The 17490-nt window shown below is 45.3% G+C and overlaps 2 protein-coding genes across 3 annotated transcripts; both read left to right on the top strand.

Moving 5' to 3' along the window:
* The first annotated feature begins 597 nt into the window (after nucleotides 1–597).
* Nucleotides 598–9151, top strand: hnrnpm (heterogeneous nuclear ribonucleoprotein M). 2 transcript variants are annotated; one of them, XM_036554086.1, is made up of 16 exons: nucleotides 598–807; nucleotides 1411–1580; nucleotides 3592–3644; nucleotides 4399–4406; nucleotides 4495–4588; nucleotides 4864–5073; nucleotides 5513–5666; nucleotides 6079–6128; nucleotides 6461–6521; nucleotides 6607–6714; nucleotides 6804–6845; nucleotides 6978–7049; nucleotides 7468–7569; nucleotides 7696–8264; nucleotides 8637–8688; nucleotides 8812–9151. In XM_036554086.1, the coding sequence occupies exons 1-16, from the start codon at nucleotides 770–772 to the stop codon at nucleotides 8973–8975; spliced, it is 1947 nt and encodes a 648-aa protein (XP_036409979.1). In that variant the 5' UTR covers nucleotides 598–769; the 3' UTR covers nucleotides 8976–9151. The 2 variants fall into 2 exon arrangements, with proteins under 2 accessions (XP_036409979.1, XP_036409980.1); XM_036554087.1 differs by lacking the exons at nucleotides 598–807; nucleotides 3592–3644 and having other exon boundaries at nucleotides 1517–1580.
* A 970-nt stretch (nucleotides 9152–10121) lies between these two features.
* LOC118795729 (mitochondrial import inner membrane translocase subunit TIM44-like) lies at nucleotides 10122–17407 on the top strand. Its single transcript, XM_036554429.1, has 13 exons — nucleotides 10122–10168; nucleotides 10896–11003; nucleotides 11249–11425; nucleotides 12105–12185; nucleotides 12421–12570; nucleotides 13299–13435; nucleotides 13540–13625; nucleotides 14004–14096; nucleotides 14484–14608; nucleotides 14949–14999; nucleotides 15452–15541; nucleotides 16329–16439; nucleotides 17056–17407. Exons 1-13 carry the CDS (start codon nucleotides 10139–10141, stop codon nucleotides 17173–17175), a joined length of 1359 nt encoding a protein of 452 aa, XP_036410322.1. The 5' UTR covers nucleotides 10122–10138; the 3' UTR covers nucleotides 17176–17407.
* The last annotated feature ends 83 nt before the right edge of the window (nucleotides 17408–17490 follow it).

Below are 17490 nucleotides of genomic sequence, written 5' to 3'. Positions count from 1 at the left end.
GACTACTTAGACCACGGATCAATATGACCGTCAACAGCACAGCGTTGCTTTCATAATTCTGTTCTTTTAGCAATTTCTATTTAGCTAACACGCAAATAGTATCTCAAATATAAAGCAAAAAGCTGCGCGGCACGATCAACTGCAACAGTTACCACAATATCATTACAACTACAGTAGCAGCTATATGACTCGTTGTCATGACAATCGTTAATGTTGACATCTTCAAAGAAAATTTCATTTGCCACACAGTTATATAGCTCATATAAATAACTAGCTAGTGAGTAACACTGTGTTTTTACTCCGAATCCTTTGACCCGATATACGAGAAAATGTTCGCAAAGAAAGAAATAACATAAAATAACACAGATAGTTAATTCGCCAGTGTCCCTGAACTCCCATTCTACTTGGGTGCCTTTGGGGTCAGCAGGAACAAGGTTCCTCCTCGCAGATATTGCGCGGTGGTACTTGATTGGTTTAATTGCACTTTAGCCAATGATAAATGAGTGCGCTTTGTCAACGAAGAGAAAATAAACTCATCTCAACAAACACCTTTCCCAGCATGCACTAGGACACGCATGTACAAAACGCAATCTCCTGATCAAACCGCCGCCATTTCATCTTTCGGAACGACGGACGGTTGAGACCTTACTGACTAGAAAAATACTGATCTACGTTCTTCGTATTTTTTAAAATATATAACCCTAAAAGGGCAAATAGATTACCATAACATCACAAAAGGAGGTCTTTACAACGACGATACTGCGCGAAAATGTCGGCTGAAGTTGCTCCTGAAAAACCAGGCCAGGGGTAAGAGCGTTTAGTTGCTAGCTAATTTTCATACTGCTAAATGCGTATCTGCCTAGCTAATTTCATTGATTGCGCGATTAACTTTGACCACAGTTTTCAAATGAGAATATAGGTGTATAGGCGGATAAGGAAACATTCTAGATATTTCATGAGCACCGAGTATTTACTTGCTTCCCTTAGCAAGGTGGCAATTCGACGTGGATGCTAGCTAACGTTAGCTAATATGGAGTCCAGTTTTTAGCGCCACATACGCCTGATCTATGATGATGGTTAGCTAGCTAACTGTATAGACTAGCCTTTACATTTTGATAATTCGTTTCCGATTTTTTTTATCTGAAGCTGCCCGGTTACGTTGGTTAAGTTTGATTTTGTTGCGTATCATACGTTTTAGATGACGTTTGGAAGATGGCCAAGACGCAGTCGGGACTGTTGCGCAGTTTTCTTTGTGTGCTTTTGTTCGACTGCGTGTTAGCGGTATGCAGCTTCTTCACATTGCTGCGATCGCTGAAATTTTAAAGCTTCTCTCCAGATAAGCGGTTATTATCCTGGTTGATTGCATTAATTGTTTCAACTTGGCACTTTATTTACCCCTCTTATCTGTAGCGGTATGAACGGCAAGCCCAACCACGAAAGCCGGAAGGAGCGGCCTCCGAAGCGAGGCGGCGGCCGCTTCGAGCCCTATGGAAACCAGGCGAAGAGATTCCGCGTGTTCGTCAGCAACATCCCCTTCGATGTGAAGTGGCAAGCGCTCAAAGACCTCATGAAAGAAAAAGGTAACTTTCGAGGGACACGGTAGGGTGCACAGTGAACGTTTGTTTCTTAACTGTACCGCTGGAGAACCATTTGGAAGTTTTTTTTTTTTTTTTTTTTTTTTTCGCAAACCCCAGAGAGTATTGGTCCATTAATGGATTTGAATGATTGGACCCAGGTTGCAGCAGTTTGTAAGCATAGCTGTAACCTGTTTTGAACACGTCCCGCGACTGTTGCGATTGTCTTGAAAGGGGAGTTTTTTCCCAGTTATTTCCCAGATTGCGAAAAAGCACGTAATATGCTCAGTTGCAGTTTGAGCATTTCCGATTTTCTGTGAGTGTTTTTGTCCGAATGAATGTCTGAAATGACCTTTTGCGTCGAAACTGTCATTAACCAAGGCTGTGATTTCAGTTTGCTACTGAACTCCAGTGGCTTCAACTGGGAGACATGCCACATGCTTTATGGAATGTCAGACACGTCTTTGTTCGGAACTGCTGTTGAACCAAGGATGTTCAGGAGGTGTTACAGTGTCCCAATTGTTATATTGGGTGAACTGTCAAGGATTTGTGCCTGCTTCTGACTTTGACAGGGAGCAAGCTTAAATCGACAAAGAATTCGACATCACGTAAGATGTTCATCGTTGTAAGTTCTCTGGCTCCATCCAGTATTGGTGTTTAACAGGGTTGTGTAAAATCCTTTGGCTGAACTTGAAGTCTCGTAAGGGACTGTTGAAATATATCCTAAAATTGCAGTTTTGGGCGACTGCCTCTTTGGCCCAGTGATGACTGTTTTACCTCTTCTAAGAAATTGGGGTGTTGAGCATTGACTTGTCCCTACTTGTTTACAGCTTTGATCAGCATTGGAGGAATTAATATGTAAAAACTTTTTTGCTGCTTGTAGCAGCAGTAGTATGTCTGGCTGTAAATTAGTTGTCGTAAATTACAGAATTTCATCAACCAGCAGCTTTGATCTTGATACATATGGTGCATAGCTGCACACAAGTTGATGTGCTTTATATTAAAATGTAATGTAAGTTCAAGGTATCCTTTACTTAAATCTGTTCAGAGTGGTGTAATGTGTTGCTTTTAAGAGAAAGCTGTGTGTAGTTGAACAATCCTTCGTTGATTGTTATGATTCTGTGTAGTATTAAATTGCGTTCTCTTTTTTTAGGTTTTGCCACTGCAAATGTGGTTACTGGCTGATGTCACAGCAGAGATGGTCTTCAGTGACGTTGGACTTGTGTTAGGGATAATTTTTGGGGGGGTACAGGTCTACAAAGTGATGCTGGTTCTTACACCTGTCCTTGTTTTAACTTTGGATTGGTTGAGGTCCAGCGTGTTGATTCCGCTGGCTAATTTGTGGGGGCTTTTTGCCTTGTTGTCAATGGTCCGTGTTGTCGTGGACTGCAGCCTAACCAAGAATTTGGTTGTTGGCACTTGAGTGATGGTTGTGCATTCGTAGGCCACTTTTTCCACTGAGAAAATTCCAAGGTTCTAAATTTTGCTTTTAACTCAAGAAGTAGCTCTCCAAAGCTGGCTGCACTTGGGTCAATACAATTGCGCCGCTATGTTGATAGCTTGGGCAGGTTTGAGGGCAGTGGGGGTTGAGTCACGAAGGTTGCCATTTGTTGTTGAACAGGTTGTGATTGATCAGATTGAACCTGATTCACTGTTAAGCCTTGCGAGTCCGTCCCCTGGACATCCTTCTGACTACCTGGTGGCAGGTAGATTTATTCAATTTGAAGTCTGTGGGGTCTGCATTGTGTTTTTTTTTCCCTTTCAATTCTGGATCGATCACTGGGTTTTCTGAAGCCATACTCAACAAGGACAGGTTAAGAGGTTGTTTTGAACATGCAAGCTCGCCCCTTTGTAGACCTGTACCGGTATCGGTGTGTAGCTGAGGTGCTGTGAAGGGGCTGTGGACTGACCGGCGGAGCTCACAGCGTCACCGCCCGGTTGTCGATGTCTTCTCTAAACCCCACTGTTTTCTTGGCTTCTCTCCCTTGGTGTGTGTCGTCTGGAATCTGATTTGTAGTGGGTGAGGTAACATACGTGGAACACTTAATGGACGCAGAAGGCAAATCGAGGGTAAGTGACAGAGACGAACCTCTCTTCGTAAAGCTTGCGTTTCCTTTGCAGTTTGTGGATGTTTTATTTTTTTAGTTACCAACAGATTCTGGTTCATGGTGTCATGGGTGAAACTTGTGGGGCGGTCTTATTTCTGATGCAGAGATTGGCACAGAAACGCTTCTGTAATAATGTTACAGAGCTTTGTGTCCATTTTTGGGAGTGTAGGGTCATTTTTTTTGCATTACGGTGCCATGTGACCTGTGAACTTGGCAGCTCGTTCAGAGTTCATTGCTCGCTTGTCGGGTTTGACCATGTGGGGTAGCCCAATTGGCTCTGAATCCCTGGGTTGTTAAATGCTTTCTATTGCTGTCACAGAAGTGAGAAGTTGACCGGATGCATGTTTCCAATGTGCCGATTCTGGCTTATGTCAGGTCTGGCCCTGACATGGTAAATGACTGCAGTTGGGTATTCCATATTTGGCAGTAATCCCTTGCTTTTTGTAATTTTGTGAATGAAAGCAAGGTTTGGTTTGTACAGTGGCCGAGCTCATTTAGGTGGGACACAGCTAGCGTGTACAAGGATTAAACCATTAGGTACTTCTGGTCTTAATTATGCATGGAATAACTTTGATGGAGATTGTACCATATGTGAAGGGTAAATTCTCACACAGTTAGTTCATGTGCAAATAAATGTATTTTCAGTGTCTAATTTATTTCTTTTGTTCTCTTCCATCGCCCCCTCACTGGTGTTTCCCCTGAATAAATGAATGAAGGGTTGTGCGTAAGTATTAAATTCACTTGATTTTTCTGATTTGGTCAAGACTACGAACACTTCCAGCATGCTGAAATTTCCCCTTGTGCATTGGCAGGGTCGTTGAGTTCAGGACCGAGGAGCTGATGAAGAAGGCCGTGGAGAAAGTCAACAAACACAACCTGAATGGGAGGCCCCTTAAAGTGAAGGAGGTAGTTTTCTTTAGAAGCGTGTGTGTGCATATGTAGTACAAAGTAAATAGAAATTTTTTCCAAATCGTAGACTCTGCAGGCTGGGAAGCTGTTCTTGGTCGGAATATGCTGTAAGATGCTGATGTTCCAACAAGAGCCCTGCCCACTTTTTTTCTCTGATTGTAGTTGAATAGGCTACTGCTTGTGAGATCTTTGTTAAACCCACACAGTGTGGCTACGTACGGGATGGCTATGTCATTCACTGGCCTCTGTGTGATCTGTGCCCCCCCCCGCAGGACCCGGATGGAGAGTTTGCACGCCGCGCAGCCCAGCGGGCTCAGGCTGGGGGCCCTCCAGGGGGGATGGGCATGGCTATGGGCCCAGGGCCCGGAGCTCTACCTATGGTGAACATTCCTCCCAGCCTCCTGGACAACCCCAACATCCCCAGTGAGATCATCCACGGCCTGCAGGCGGGAAAGATAGGCAGCACTGTTTTCGTGGCCAATGTAAGACGGCATGTTGCTCACAAATCGCTGTTGAACCATGTTGAGCCATGTTTGTGAGTTCATTCGTTTTATTCACTTTCATTCTTTTTGTTTTGAAAATACTGTTAAAGTTCCTGACCAGGAGTAAGTTCCTCCCATACCTTGAGTTGCTTCCTGAAAGTAAAGGCACAGAACCCTTTACTGATGCATGGCAAAGAGTGGGAGAGCAAAACATAGTGTGCAGCAATATGTGGGGGCAATATGGTAGCTGGGCTTGAATTTGAATTGGCCATTTCACTAATGCTCTGAATGAGACTTACAGTGGTAATGATTCCAATTGCATGCAGGCTAAAGATGTTGAATAGTCACTAAGAGTTTGTGGCCTCCTTAAATAGGACATGGATCCTTGCAGCAGTTTAATTGCAGACATTTTAATCGTGATCTGGTGCTTTTCCTGCAGCTGGACTACAAGGTGGGCTGGAAGAAGCTGAAGGAGGTGTTCGGCATGGCTGGTGTGGTGTTGCGTGCTGACATTCTGGAAGACAAGGACGGCAAGAGCAGAGGGATGGGCACCATCACCTTTGAGATGCCCATTGAAGCTGTGCAAGCTGTGTGTATCCTTCCTGTGCTGCTCTCTCGCAAGTTGGAGGAGCGTTGGACTGTCAAGAGCTACTGTGTTTTCACAGAGTAGATGCCCTTATCCTTAGCTTAGTATATGATGTATGTATTTGGCATCTTCTGGTCACCCTAACTTCAACGGTGCTGCTTGGGTGTCAGACTCAAAAGTTGAGGGCATTTAAGCACATTACAGCTAATTTGTTTTGGTGGATGCTTTCATCTGGATTGACTTTGACAGTTTATCTTTTTATGTAACTCATTATCCAGAATTGACTGTCACAGAAGTAAGGTTGTGGGTACAAGTCCATTCTAGGAATTGAACCTGCGGCTTTGTGATTACAAGCTGTATCACATTGCATGTCACCCTAGTGTTTTTCTGTCGAGCAATTGTTCTTAACGACACCTCAGCCATGTTCAACGGTCAGCTCCTGTTCAACAGGGTCATGCACGTGAAGCTGGTGAGTCTAAATCTGAAACATACTCTTGATTCAAAGGATCGGGTGTGTTGGTGCTTTTTGCTGCATCCTCAGAATTAGGTACAGCAGGGATGTGATGGGTTGAAGATGCTGCCTTTCAGATTTGCCACCTTGTGAACAAAGCTTGGGTAGCAGAATGCAAGGCCATATGTATAGCAGAAAATGTCTGTTTTGCTGATATAAAAGAGAACTTGCCTGAGAAGCATTTTTAGCCAAGTTGTGTGCTGCTGCAGTTTAGAAAAAAATGCTTAGTTTGCATGAACTCTCACCACGTGTTTGGGCTTCTTAAAAATCCAGCCTGCTTTTTCTTACAGGATGAGAAGTCCCTGCCAAAGGATGACTTCCCCCCTCCTGAGAGGCCCCCTGCTCTTCCCCGTGAGTTCCATCCCTGTGTCCTGTTTTAGTGTAGTGTTGCGGGGTTTGGCGCATACCTGTGTTCACAGTGAATATTTCCACACAGGTGGACTGAGTGGAGTTGGGCTCGGGCTGGGGCCTGGTGGCCAGCCTATTGACACCAACCAGCTGAACAGAGGTGGGGGTGGAGGAATGGGTAACATGGGGCCTGGAGGTGAGCAGGGGTGTGGTATGCGGCGCTCGGTGTTCCGGTGAGAGTGAGATTTGATGTCTGAGGATGTAACCGCTGTTCCTTTCTTTCAGGCATGGATGGAATGGGTTACGGTGGCATGGGCAGAATGGCTGGTGAGTTTTCTTTGCTGCAGAAATGTAATTTGTCCAGTTCGGCATTTAAAAAAGTCTTCAAGTGGGCTGTCTTGTCGTGGTACGGGATATTGCCTCTTGCCGGCTGACTTGAAAAGATTTTCTTTCTTGTAGGAATGGACAACTTTGGAGTTGGGATGAACAACATGGAGCGTTATGGGCCCTCTGGGATGGGCAGGATGAATGGTACATATTTTCTAAGCATTTTCTAAGCAATAGTCTATCTAATAGGTATATCAAGTTTGATTTTGGCCCAAACTGGACAGCTGAGTCTGTAGTTTTCAGTTGCCCACTCATGTTGAACATAAAAGAAAGGGGTCCATTTCTGAGTAAAAGCCCAAGGATTCGTTTAGGTTCGTTTTGTGGCTCTAACTGCGAGTTTTGATAATGCACAGTCAGTTAGTTGTTTGCTGTGTAGATTAAGGTGTTTGTTGGGTATACACATATACAAGTTATACAAGCTGACATGTATTGTAATTTTATTGCTTAGAACTGTATTGAACGTGGGTAGCAAATCTGTAGGTCCTGGAGCAGAAGGGATCGCTGATAACGGAGGACTTCAGCTGTTGTCATGTTCTGATTTCTTCTACTTCTGTGTTGTCAGAGATGGACCGTGGGATTGGTGGCGGCTTTGACAGGGAGTTTGGCAGGAATGAGATGGGAATGTCTCGCAGTGGATTTGGTGATTCCTTTGAGAGGGGAATGGGTTGGTATCCCCATATTTATTTGCAGTATATATGTAGTATGTTTATACTTTGACTGTTCATGCAGCACAGCAATAAGTAGAATGGAAATTTATGTAGGCTTGGCTGTCTTACCTTCCTTTTTGCAGGTAACTCCATGGGCATGGATCGCATGGGTTCTGGAATGGACCGAATGGGGTCTGGGATGGACCGCATGGGCTCAGGCATGGAGCGCATGGGGATGGACCGCATGGAACGCGTGTCCGATCTGGACAGGCTGGGCTCTGGCTTTGACCGGATGGGCTCTGGGCTGGACCGGCTGGGGTCCGGGCTGGACCGCATGAGCTCCAGCGTGGACCGCCTAGGCCCGGCCGGCTTCGACAGGCTGGGCCCGTCCAGTTTGGATCGCATGAGCGGGGGGATGGATTTCATGTCCCCGATGGGCATGGATCGGATGGGGTCTGCCATGGACAGGATGGGCTCTGGATTTGACCGCATAGGGTCCACTGGCATCGACCGCTTCCCCAGCACCGGCCTCGACCGCATGGGGTCCAGTATGGACCGCATGGGCTCTGGCGGGGTGGGGGGCCAATTTGACAGGCCAGCGGACATGGAGCGAGGAGGATTTGGCGGGCCCTTCGGAGGAGGTGGAGCTGGGGCAGGAGGGCCTGGCGCTGGGGCCAATGCCAGGAAGGGCTGCCAGATCTTTGTCAGAAATGTAAGTATCTGTTTTGTATGGAAGCTTTTCAGAGAGTGGAGAGGGAGAGAGAGCAAGCAGTGTTCCCTGAATGCTGGACTGTTGCAAACGGGATAGGCAAGGGATTGAAAGATGTCATACACATGACCCAATCAAAAGCAATCCTGAAATTGGATGTGTGTGCTAATGTTTTCAGATTTAATTCATTTCATTACCATTAGGGTTGCCAAGTTACATCATAATATGGTTGGGCAAAGCTTAGATGTGTGTATTGGCTGTCTTCAGTGTAATGGAGTATACACAAGATGGTCACCCAGTTGGGTAGCAACATGTTGGAAAGCAGTGGTAAATGTTGATGAATCACCCGCAATATTGCCAATTTTTCTCTTGCAGTTGCCATTCGATTTCACCTGGAAGAACCTGAAGGACACCTTCAACTCATGTGGTACGTACTGTGGTGCTGGGCAGCTCGACCACTAGCCTGCAGCTGCGTCGCTTTTGGTATGGGGGAGGGGTGAACGGGCTTGCTGTCGCTGGGGAGTCTCATGCCTTTGTTCCGCTGGCGCAGGTATTGTGCAGTACGCTGACATCAAGATGGAGAACGGGAAGTCGAAGGGCTGTGGCGTGGTCCGATTCGAGAACCCGGAGACGGCCGAGCGAGCCTGCAGAACCATGAACGGCTACCGGCTCAACGGGAGGGAGATCGATGTGAGGATCGACAGGAACGCATAATCCGGCCTCCCCAACATCCGTCAAAAAGCCCTGAGCCACCCCCCCCCCATCAGTTTAGTCAGTTTGTAATCATCTTGCAAGAAGTATGCAGTTTTCGTGTTGCTTGCTTCTGAATTTTAGTGACCAAATTTTTTTTTTTTAACCTTTTATGCTTTTGAGATCATTTACACTTACAGTACACGTCTTTGTTCTTGAGGTGTTTTGATAATAAATACCAATGTTTGAAACCTTTACAGCTTGGCCTGTTTGCTCATTAAATCAACACATTGTGTGGATTCCCAACACTTAAGGTTTAAGAGATGGAATATGTGCATCGACACATTTTGAATTTGAAGTGTGATTAGTTTTGTTTGGTGTGGTGATCTGCCAGTTTTGATGGAAACCAAGCAGGTGAGTTGACACTGCATACATTGAGTGGGTTTTCTGGGTTGGCAGGGGTGCTCTTCTGGAGAGTGGTATTGAAAACCTTAACTGGAGGCTGCATTTCCTCAGTTTAAGCAACATCAGTTCCTCTCGACTGCCCAAAATAGTTGTAGGGCGGCTGCCAAATGTGTCTGGTAATGAGTTGGTCCACCACAAAAGTGCAAAAGACTAGTGTCGTTAGAAATCGGGCAACACATGCTGCCTTAACATGTACTGCAGTATTAAGGAAAAAACCCCGGTCAAATTCTGCATGTGTGACATGCTGGCTTGAAACATTTAAGCATTGTCACATATAATGTGGGCAACAGTGTAGCATGGCAAGGAGCAGGGTTTATAAGCAAAAAGTTAATGGTTTGATGCCTCACAGGGGCACTGCTGTTGTACCCCTAGCCAAGGTGTTTGAACCGTAATTGCCTCAGCAAATATCCAGCTGTATGAATGGATGAAATTGCAACCTATGCAAGTCGCTCTGGGTTAGAGTGGCTGCTAAATGACAATAATGCAACGTATTAATGCGCCAGTATACTGTTAGCCAATTCAAATACTTTAGTAACATGCTGTGCGTTTCGAATCAACACACAAATACCAAAACATTTACATTCATCAAGTACTCTACATTCCCTAAAATTAATGCACCGTTGCCAAGGGGGCGCGGTTCTCCATGCGCGTCGTCTTTTCTCCTCCTCCTCATTATGTCAGAAGTTCCGCTGTTGAAAGGTCACACACGCGCTGTGTCCAAGATGGCTGCCTCCTTGTGTCAGTGTTACCAGGTGAGATGCAATAAAACATGATTTCTCTGCAAAATTACATTCCCGTAAACCAGATTGATAGGGTCTTATGCGATGTACCGATCTTTAATGGTGGCAAGGCTCACAACGCCTCAGATTGCCCTCTAGCTAGCTGTGGTCTCGTATGAGCCTGACTAAGGAGGCATTGCGCCCTTGTGGTCTTGATGCTGAGAACTTCGCTACGTGCTACATGCCTGATTCACAATGAAGTATGTGGACGAATGAATGAATGAATGAAGGGTTACCAGCTAGCACCCCATTCGAAGGCTAAAAAGTTAGCTTTGTCGACAGATATCTAGCTACCTACGTTCAGTCTAACAGGATTGTAAGTATTAGCTTGTCAGCAGCTATTGATTTGTTAATCCAAACGTTAATCCATCAGCCAACTGTTCTGTGGTGACCAAAGTCGTAATTTAGCAGCACGTTATAATATCTGACAAGCTAATGTGGTACCGTTCAAAATGAGGTAATACATCGTTATGACTTCGCTCGCTAGCACTAGCTGTTTGGATACACGTGAGGGAATCATTGCAATGGTGCAACCCAGCCAGCCTTTGCAAGGAAATTACGTGACCGCGGCACTCTCCGTTTCGCTTCTTACTAAACTGTTATTTCAGAAACAGAGGCAAGGCTGGCATCGTACAGGTATTAGCTGTTGAAAGAGCCACATTTTCATTGTGCTTCTTGCATTATTTGGTCTGTTTTTCAGCTCTGTGTCAGAAGAGGTTTGTTCTTCCTCTCCACCCGTTCTTACGTCTCCATTTTAGAGAGAAGTCACGTCTACAGGATATGCGGGTCCCCCTCAGTATCTTCACAGGTAGCTAAACATCATTTTGTCATTACTCATTTATGTTCCCTTGTATTACCCCTTTTCTTCCTACATATTTCTCCACAGGGAAAACATCAGTCATCAGTCAAGTCAGTGATATAGCACTTAATAGGTTCACCCATTTTTGGGATTCATGAAGCCTCGCTTTCCCATCTGTAATAATGACTCCACTGAGGCTCATTTAGACAAAGATCTCAGTATCTTCCTAAAATTGTTTTGATGTCCCACTACAGATGCGATACGCATCAGGGGGCGGAGGGGGTCGAAAGGGCTTCCTGGGGGAGTTTGTAGACAGCCTGAAGCAGGAGCTGAACAAGAACAAGGAGATGAAGGAGAACATCAAGAAGTTCCGGGAGGAGGCCAAGAAGCTGGAGGATTCAGAGGCTCTCAGACAAGCCAGGAGAAAATATGTGAGTCCAGCACTTTATCTCCAGGCAAAATCAAAACCATGACACACAGGGTTCACATTACAGTCTTTATAGCATCTAAGCATTAGTTATAACCTTATACTCTTATTACCTATTATAACTATATAATAGGTAATAAGGTAATAATTTATAACCTATTTCAGTATGTATACGAATACATTCATTCTAACAGTGTTTCCTACACATGATTTGGACTGTGTTTTTATTAGCATTTCTGCTCTAAAGATTGAATTGAGTTTGTTCTATGTGTCTGATACAGGTCTACAGTAGGATATAGTAATGCAGGTGTTTCAGGTGTTTCAGGTGCTTTGACGGACCAGAGGTTTATGATACAGCAGTCACTGATTTATTTAAAGGGAGTCATTAGAACACTGTATTTTTATATTCCAGAAACAAACTAAGCTGGAAGAAGCAAGGTATTTAATGTGCCCTTGTCAAAAGTTTGTAGTGAATGGTATAAAATCTATATTCTTCTTAGCTACTATGCCAATACAGTGCCACACCAAAACAAGATTTCATTCATTTATTTGTGGAAAAACTGAAGTGCTTGTCTTTACTGTGGCTTCACGTTTTGAGGGGCACATGGTCCTCAGACCATGTTTTATTATTATTATCATGCTTATTACTCTCCCTCTTGCCAACACTTCTCCGCTTCTTGCAGAAAACAATTGAGTCTGAAACAGTGAAGACCTCAGAGGTGCTGAAGAAGAAGCTGGGCTCGCTGTCAGAGACTGTGAAAGAGGTGAGTGCCCGCAGCAGCCATGGTAACAAGTGAGTCAGTGTTCCATACACTGCAGGTGCAGGGGTGTGGTAAAGTGGGACATTAAGCTCTGCTAAACTTAGTCCTGCCTTCAGTAAGTATCCAAGTTTTCCTGAACACCGGGCATGTAGAGCATGTCGATTTGGTGTGCGTGTCTGAGTGCCTGAGCAAACCTGTCCTGCTCTTTCATGCCTCTCTGGTGTTCCTATCCCTCCAGAGCCTGGAGGAGGTGGGCCGCAGTGACCTGGGGAAGAAGATCAAGGAGGGCGTGGAGGAGGCGGCCAAGACGGCCAAGCAGTCAGCCGAGTCCGTGTCCAAGAGTGGAGAGGTGCTGGGAAAGACCGGGGCCTTCCGGGCCATCTCGCAGGTGAGGCCACAGCTCTGTCCTACCTGTAGAGGAGAACATATCCGTTAAAGTAACAAGTGCTTACCTCCAAAAAAAGATAACTTATCAGACGGTTAACATTAAACACGCGTATCTAGTCAAAACTTGAAAATTCTGACTAGGTGGCAGGGTAGCATAATGGTAAGGAGCAGAGCTCATGACCGAAAGGTTGCGGTTCAATTCCCCACTGTGGCACTGCTGTTATACCCTTGGGCAAGGTACTTATCCGACAATTACCTCAGTAAATATCCAGCTGTATAAATGGATAACATGTAATGCTAATTGACAGTAATGTAATGTAATGAAATCTAATTAGAGCTTCAAACAATAACTAATTTCAAATAATCCTAATTTATAGGATTTATAGAAAACTGACAAATTTGTGAAAGTAAACCCCAGGGAAGGTGTGCAGTTGGACACACGAAGCACATGCCATGTATGTGACACCATGTAATATGTTAATGCTCAGTAACCAAACCCTTTCCCTGGGTCCTATCGTCTCACGGAGCAGCATGGGTGTCCTTTAACCACTGCTACTTAATATCCAGCAGAACTGACTCACTCGTTACTGTTTAAGATGGTCCACGATTGTAGTACACTGCACCACTTTGATGCCCTTTTTTTACAGTGATTTTTCCTTTTGCGGAGGCCTCAGAACCTCCTGTACTTCAGATTATGGGTGAAAAAGATCTGCACTGCTTTTCTTCCAGGGCATGGAGTCAGTGAAGAAAGAGATTGATGACCTGGGGCAGAGCGGGCCCTACCGGGCCCCGGCCCAACTGAGGAAGAGGAGTGACTTCTCTTCAAAGGGAGTGGGGAGTGACTCCAGGGTCTTCGAGGCCAATGAGTAGGTCCCCTCCCCCACTACTGGCCCTCAGTGCTTTACTCTCAGCCTGTAGTTTTTGCTAGTTAGAACCAGAACATTGACGTAAGAACTTTTTTTTTCTTCAGAGAGGCTATGGGTGTTGTGCTACACAAGGATTCTAAATGGTACCAACAATGGAAGGACTTCAAGGACAACAATATGGTGTTCAACAGTAAGAAATTTCTTGGCCTCATGTTTTTGATTAAACATTTTAAAGGCATTTTATTTGTTAATATTTAATTCTGCACCTCTGTGAGCCAAGGATGCCTTTCCCTGATCAACCACTAGGGGGTGCATTTGTACTGAGAACATTATTTCACTTCAGTATGTAGATGCCTGGAGGAGGAGAGCTATTATGTTCTAATGAAACAGATTATGTTTTTTTTTTTCCATTATCAGCATTTTAACATAATTGATTTTAGGGTTTTGTTTATATGAATATATCAAGTGTCGGTGTGTGTTTAATTTTGGGAATGTGCACTCATTCTTTCTCTCCCTCTCCTACTTTCTCTCTCTCTCTCTCTCTCTCTCTCTCTGCCTCCTTGTCCAGGGTTCTTTGAAATGAAGATGAAATATGATGAGAGCGACAATGTCTTAATCAGAGCATCCCGTGCCGTCACAGACAAAGTCACAGATCTCCTTGGTAAATGAATGTTAGCCACATTAGTAGACTAACGAACAGTGAAGGTCAGCCCTGTTTTAGCTGGATCATCTTCACAAGGGCACCGAGTGCTTTCCTGAGCAAGTTCTCCTAGAGGAAGAGCTTTTACGTACTTACCAAGCCTGCGACTTTCCTGGTTCTCATAAAAGGATGATTTGTCAAATAATTAATCATATCTTCCCACTGCATGTGTATGCTTTTGTGTCTTTTAAAGCAGTGGGAGATAACAAGCAGTTGTATTTTGGGGAGTCTTTTGACAAAGATTTGTAATCATTTGATTCACATTTCCTGTGGCTACATCAGCTGATCTACGTGCTATACAGATGTTAAGCTTGCGGGGTTTTTTTTATCATTTGTTTCTTTCCTCAGGTGGGCTGTTATCGAAAACGGAGATGTCTGAGGTTCTGACGGAGATCCTGAAGGCCGATCCCAACTTCGACAAGGATGCCTTCCTGAAGCAGTGTGAGCGTGATATCATACCCAACGTGCTGGAGGTAGGGCAGTCCTGCTGACTATGGTGGATGCATCCTGCTCCTAAGCACTGACCCAGGATCAGTTTACCTTTTTTTTTTTTTTTTTTACATAGTCGTCGATGGTCAGGGCTGGGTAGACTGATTCTAGATTGCTCTTTGGGAGCGAGGTGAGGTGCTGGTTTACCAAGCACCAAGCAGTGATAAGTCTGAGTGGAATGGCAGCGGTGCAGAACTTCAGAGGAAACAGAGTTACAGTAGTGGAAGAGAACCTATTGAAAGTCTGCCATCTTGTTTTATTGCTCAGTATTTCTGCAGTATGTTTTTGAAGGTTTCAGTTGTCCTGTCATCTCTGTGTCTCCAGGCAATGATCCGTGGAGAGCTGGAGGTTCTGAAGGACTGGTGCTATGAAGCTGTAAGCACTAGCATTGTTATTCCTACTTTTTTTTATTTTTTATAATTATTTTTGGTGAATTTCCTGAGCAGATACCCTAATATGGGCTAATGTAATTTACCTTTAAAATACCTCATTGAAGGCTACAGTGAAAGTACCATACCTTTAGTTCACACACTCCACAACATACAGTCTCATGGTTACCCCACAATGTGGTTAACGAAGACAACCACCACAGCCACAATAAGTCAACGGTATGGATACTGAGTATGAATCATTTGTAATACTTTCACTTTTGTGTGGGTGAAGTCAGTGGGTGAGCCCCCCTTTTGTAGGAAAAGTGTTTTGATTAAAAAAAAATCAAATAAGACAAATATGAAAATGTCTGATTATGCTTAGTTCTTCCCTCACTGAGTTGAGGCCAGTATGTTCAATTTTTGATCTTTTTGACCCTCGTCTCTTGCCATCGCTAGACCTACAGTCAGTTGGCACACCCTATCCAGCAGGCCAGGGCCATGGGTCTGCACTTCCACTCCAAGATCCTGGACATTGACAACATTGATGTGAGTCCCTATCCAGCCAATCACAAAGACTTCTCGTTTCAGCCACCTCTTCCTGCTTTGTGCACCTCTTCCTCCTGTCTCTAGGTTTTGCTTTTTAGATTTGTGCAGATCTGCTGTGTACGCTACCGGTGGCTGCTGCAGATGTGTAGGTTTATGGTCATCAGTCCAACCCGGGTCTTAATGACTGAAATAGAACCACAAACCCACTGCAAGGTACCTCTAGGACCATCTGTGGCCATGTTGTTTGGTCATTTTAATTCAGGAGCAGAATAATGTGGTTCACTTCATTTTTTTTGGCTTTTGTGGTTTGCCTGCTTGGTGCGTATAATGCCGTGCCACAGAGGTGGCAGCGTACATGTGTGTTCTCATCCCTCTGCACGCGGGCAGCTGTCCTTGTGGGCACAAGGGTGTACCACGCGAAATGTTTCCAGCGCAACACTTTCACGTGAGATTGGGGCCATGTCAAAGCCTGTCCACCTGCAATGTACAGTGTTTCTGACACACGCGTCTTTCTTTTTCTCCTCTCCCCTCTCTGTCTCATGCTCCCTGTCTCTTTCTCTTTCCCCTACTGTCCTCTCTCTCTCTTCTACTCCTTTCCCTCATTTTCTCTCACCTTTCTCTCCTTACTTCTCCTCTCCTCTCTCTCTCTCTCTCTCTCTCTCTCTCTCTCTCTCTCTCCCTCCATTCTACTCCTCTCCCTTATTTTCTCTCACCCTTCTCTCCTTACTTCTCCACTCCTCTCTCTCTCCCTCTCTCTCTCTCTCTCTCTCTCTCTCTCTGTTCTCAGTTGGCAATGGGAAAGATAATGGAGCAAGGCCCCGTACTGATCATCACCTTCCAGGCCCAGGTTGTCATGGTGATTCGCAGCCCCAAGGGGGACGTGGTGGAGGGGGACCCGGTGAGTGTGCTCCAGACACTGTCTCTGACATGTCTTTTAGTCCTTAGTTCTCCAGATGGATGACATGTGAGGAGGCAGGGGAGAGCGTCACTCCGCTCCCCTTCAGCGAGCAGCATGTTGGCACTGTGCTGCGACTCTCCTGTCCAAGTGGATTTTAGGGTACCGCTTAATTAAAAACTGGTTCTTAATATGGTAGAACCAGCTGACGGGAGTTCCACCTCTCTTTGTCTTGATGTGTGTAAAATGTATGTGACTTATCACATAGCCTTTCCCCCTACAGAAGTGGTCTTATGGCTTTGCAAAAAGCATTACTCTGAGGAAGGCTGCTGTTTAAGCTTTTAGACGTCTGTCTGTTCAACTGATGCAGCAGTGGTCAGGACGTGATCAGTTTAATCACTTAGTACTCTTATGCAGAGCAAATTTCAGAGCAAAGGTACAAATGTGTCTGTGTGGCGCTGACCACATCTTACAGTGTGTCAGTCCATTGCATACTGTTGTAATAACTAGTGCCATACTAACCACAGAGGTGCTAAAATCAGGTGTGGCTGAGAGGCAGAACATGCTGCTTTCTTGCCTGTGCTGCTGTCCTGACGCCAGTGTCTCTGCTGACCGACAGGACAAGGTTTTGAGGATGATGTACGTGTGGGCACTCTGCCGAGACCAGGAGGAGCTCAACCCCTACGCCGCGTGGAGACTTCTGGACATCTCCGCCTCCAGCACAGAGCAGGTCCTGTGAGAGGGACGGAGACAATCGAGGGACGGGGACGCAAGCAGACTCGGCAAGGACACACACACAGACAGCTCAGCTCACAGCCACAGACACACAAACACACACACGCACACAGAAGTACGAACAGTGCGTGCTCACACACACACTCACATACATTCAGGGAAACGAAGATCCACTGTCAGAAAAATGAATACAGATACATGCATTTAGACACACACAGACAAAAATGCGCAGACACACACACACACACTCACTGTCCCTGCCCTGTCTGCAGCCCCCAGTTCTCTGGAGGATAGACTGGTGCTGGTTGCTTGTGATGTC

This window comes from Megalops cyprinoides, chromosome 20, assembly GCF_013368585.1.
Source record: "Megalops cyprinoides isolate fMegCyp1 chromosome 20, fMegCyp1.pri, whole genome shotgun sequence".
NCBI lineage: Eukaryota > Metazoa > Chordata > Actinopteri > Elopiformes > Megalopidae > Megalops > Megalops cyprinoides.
Note: the sequence above shows the minus strand (reverse complement) of the source record. Positions and strands in the feature narration are given on the sequence as shown.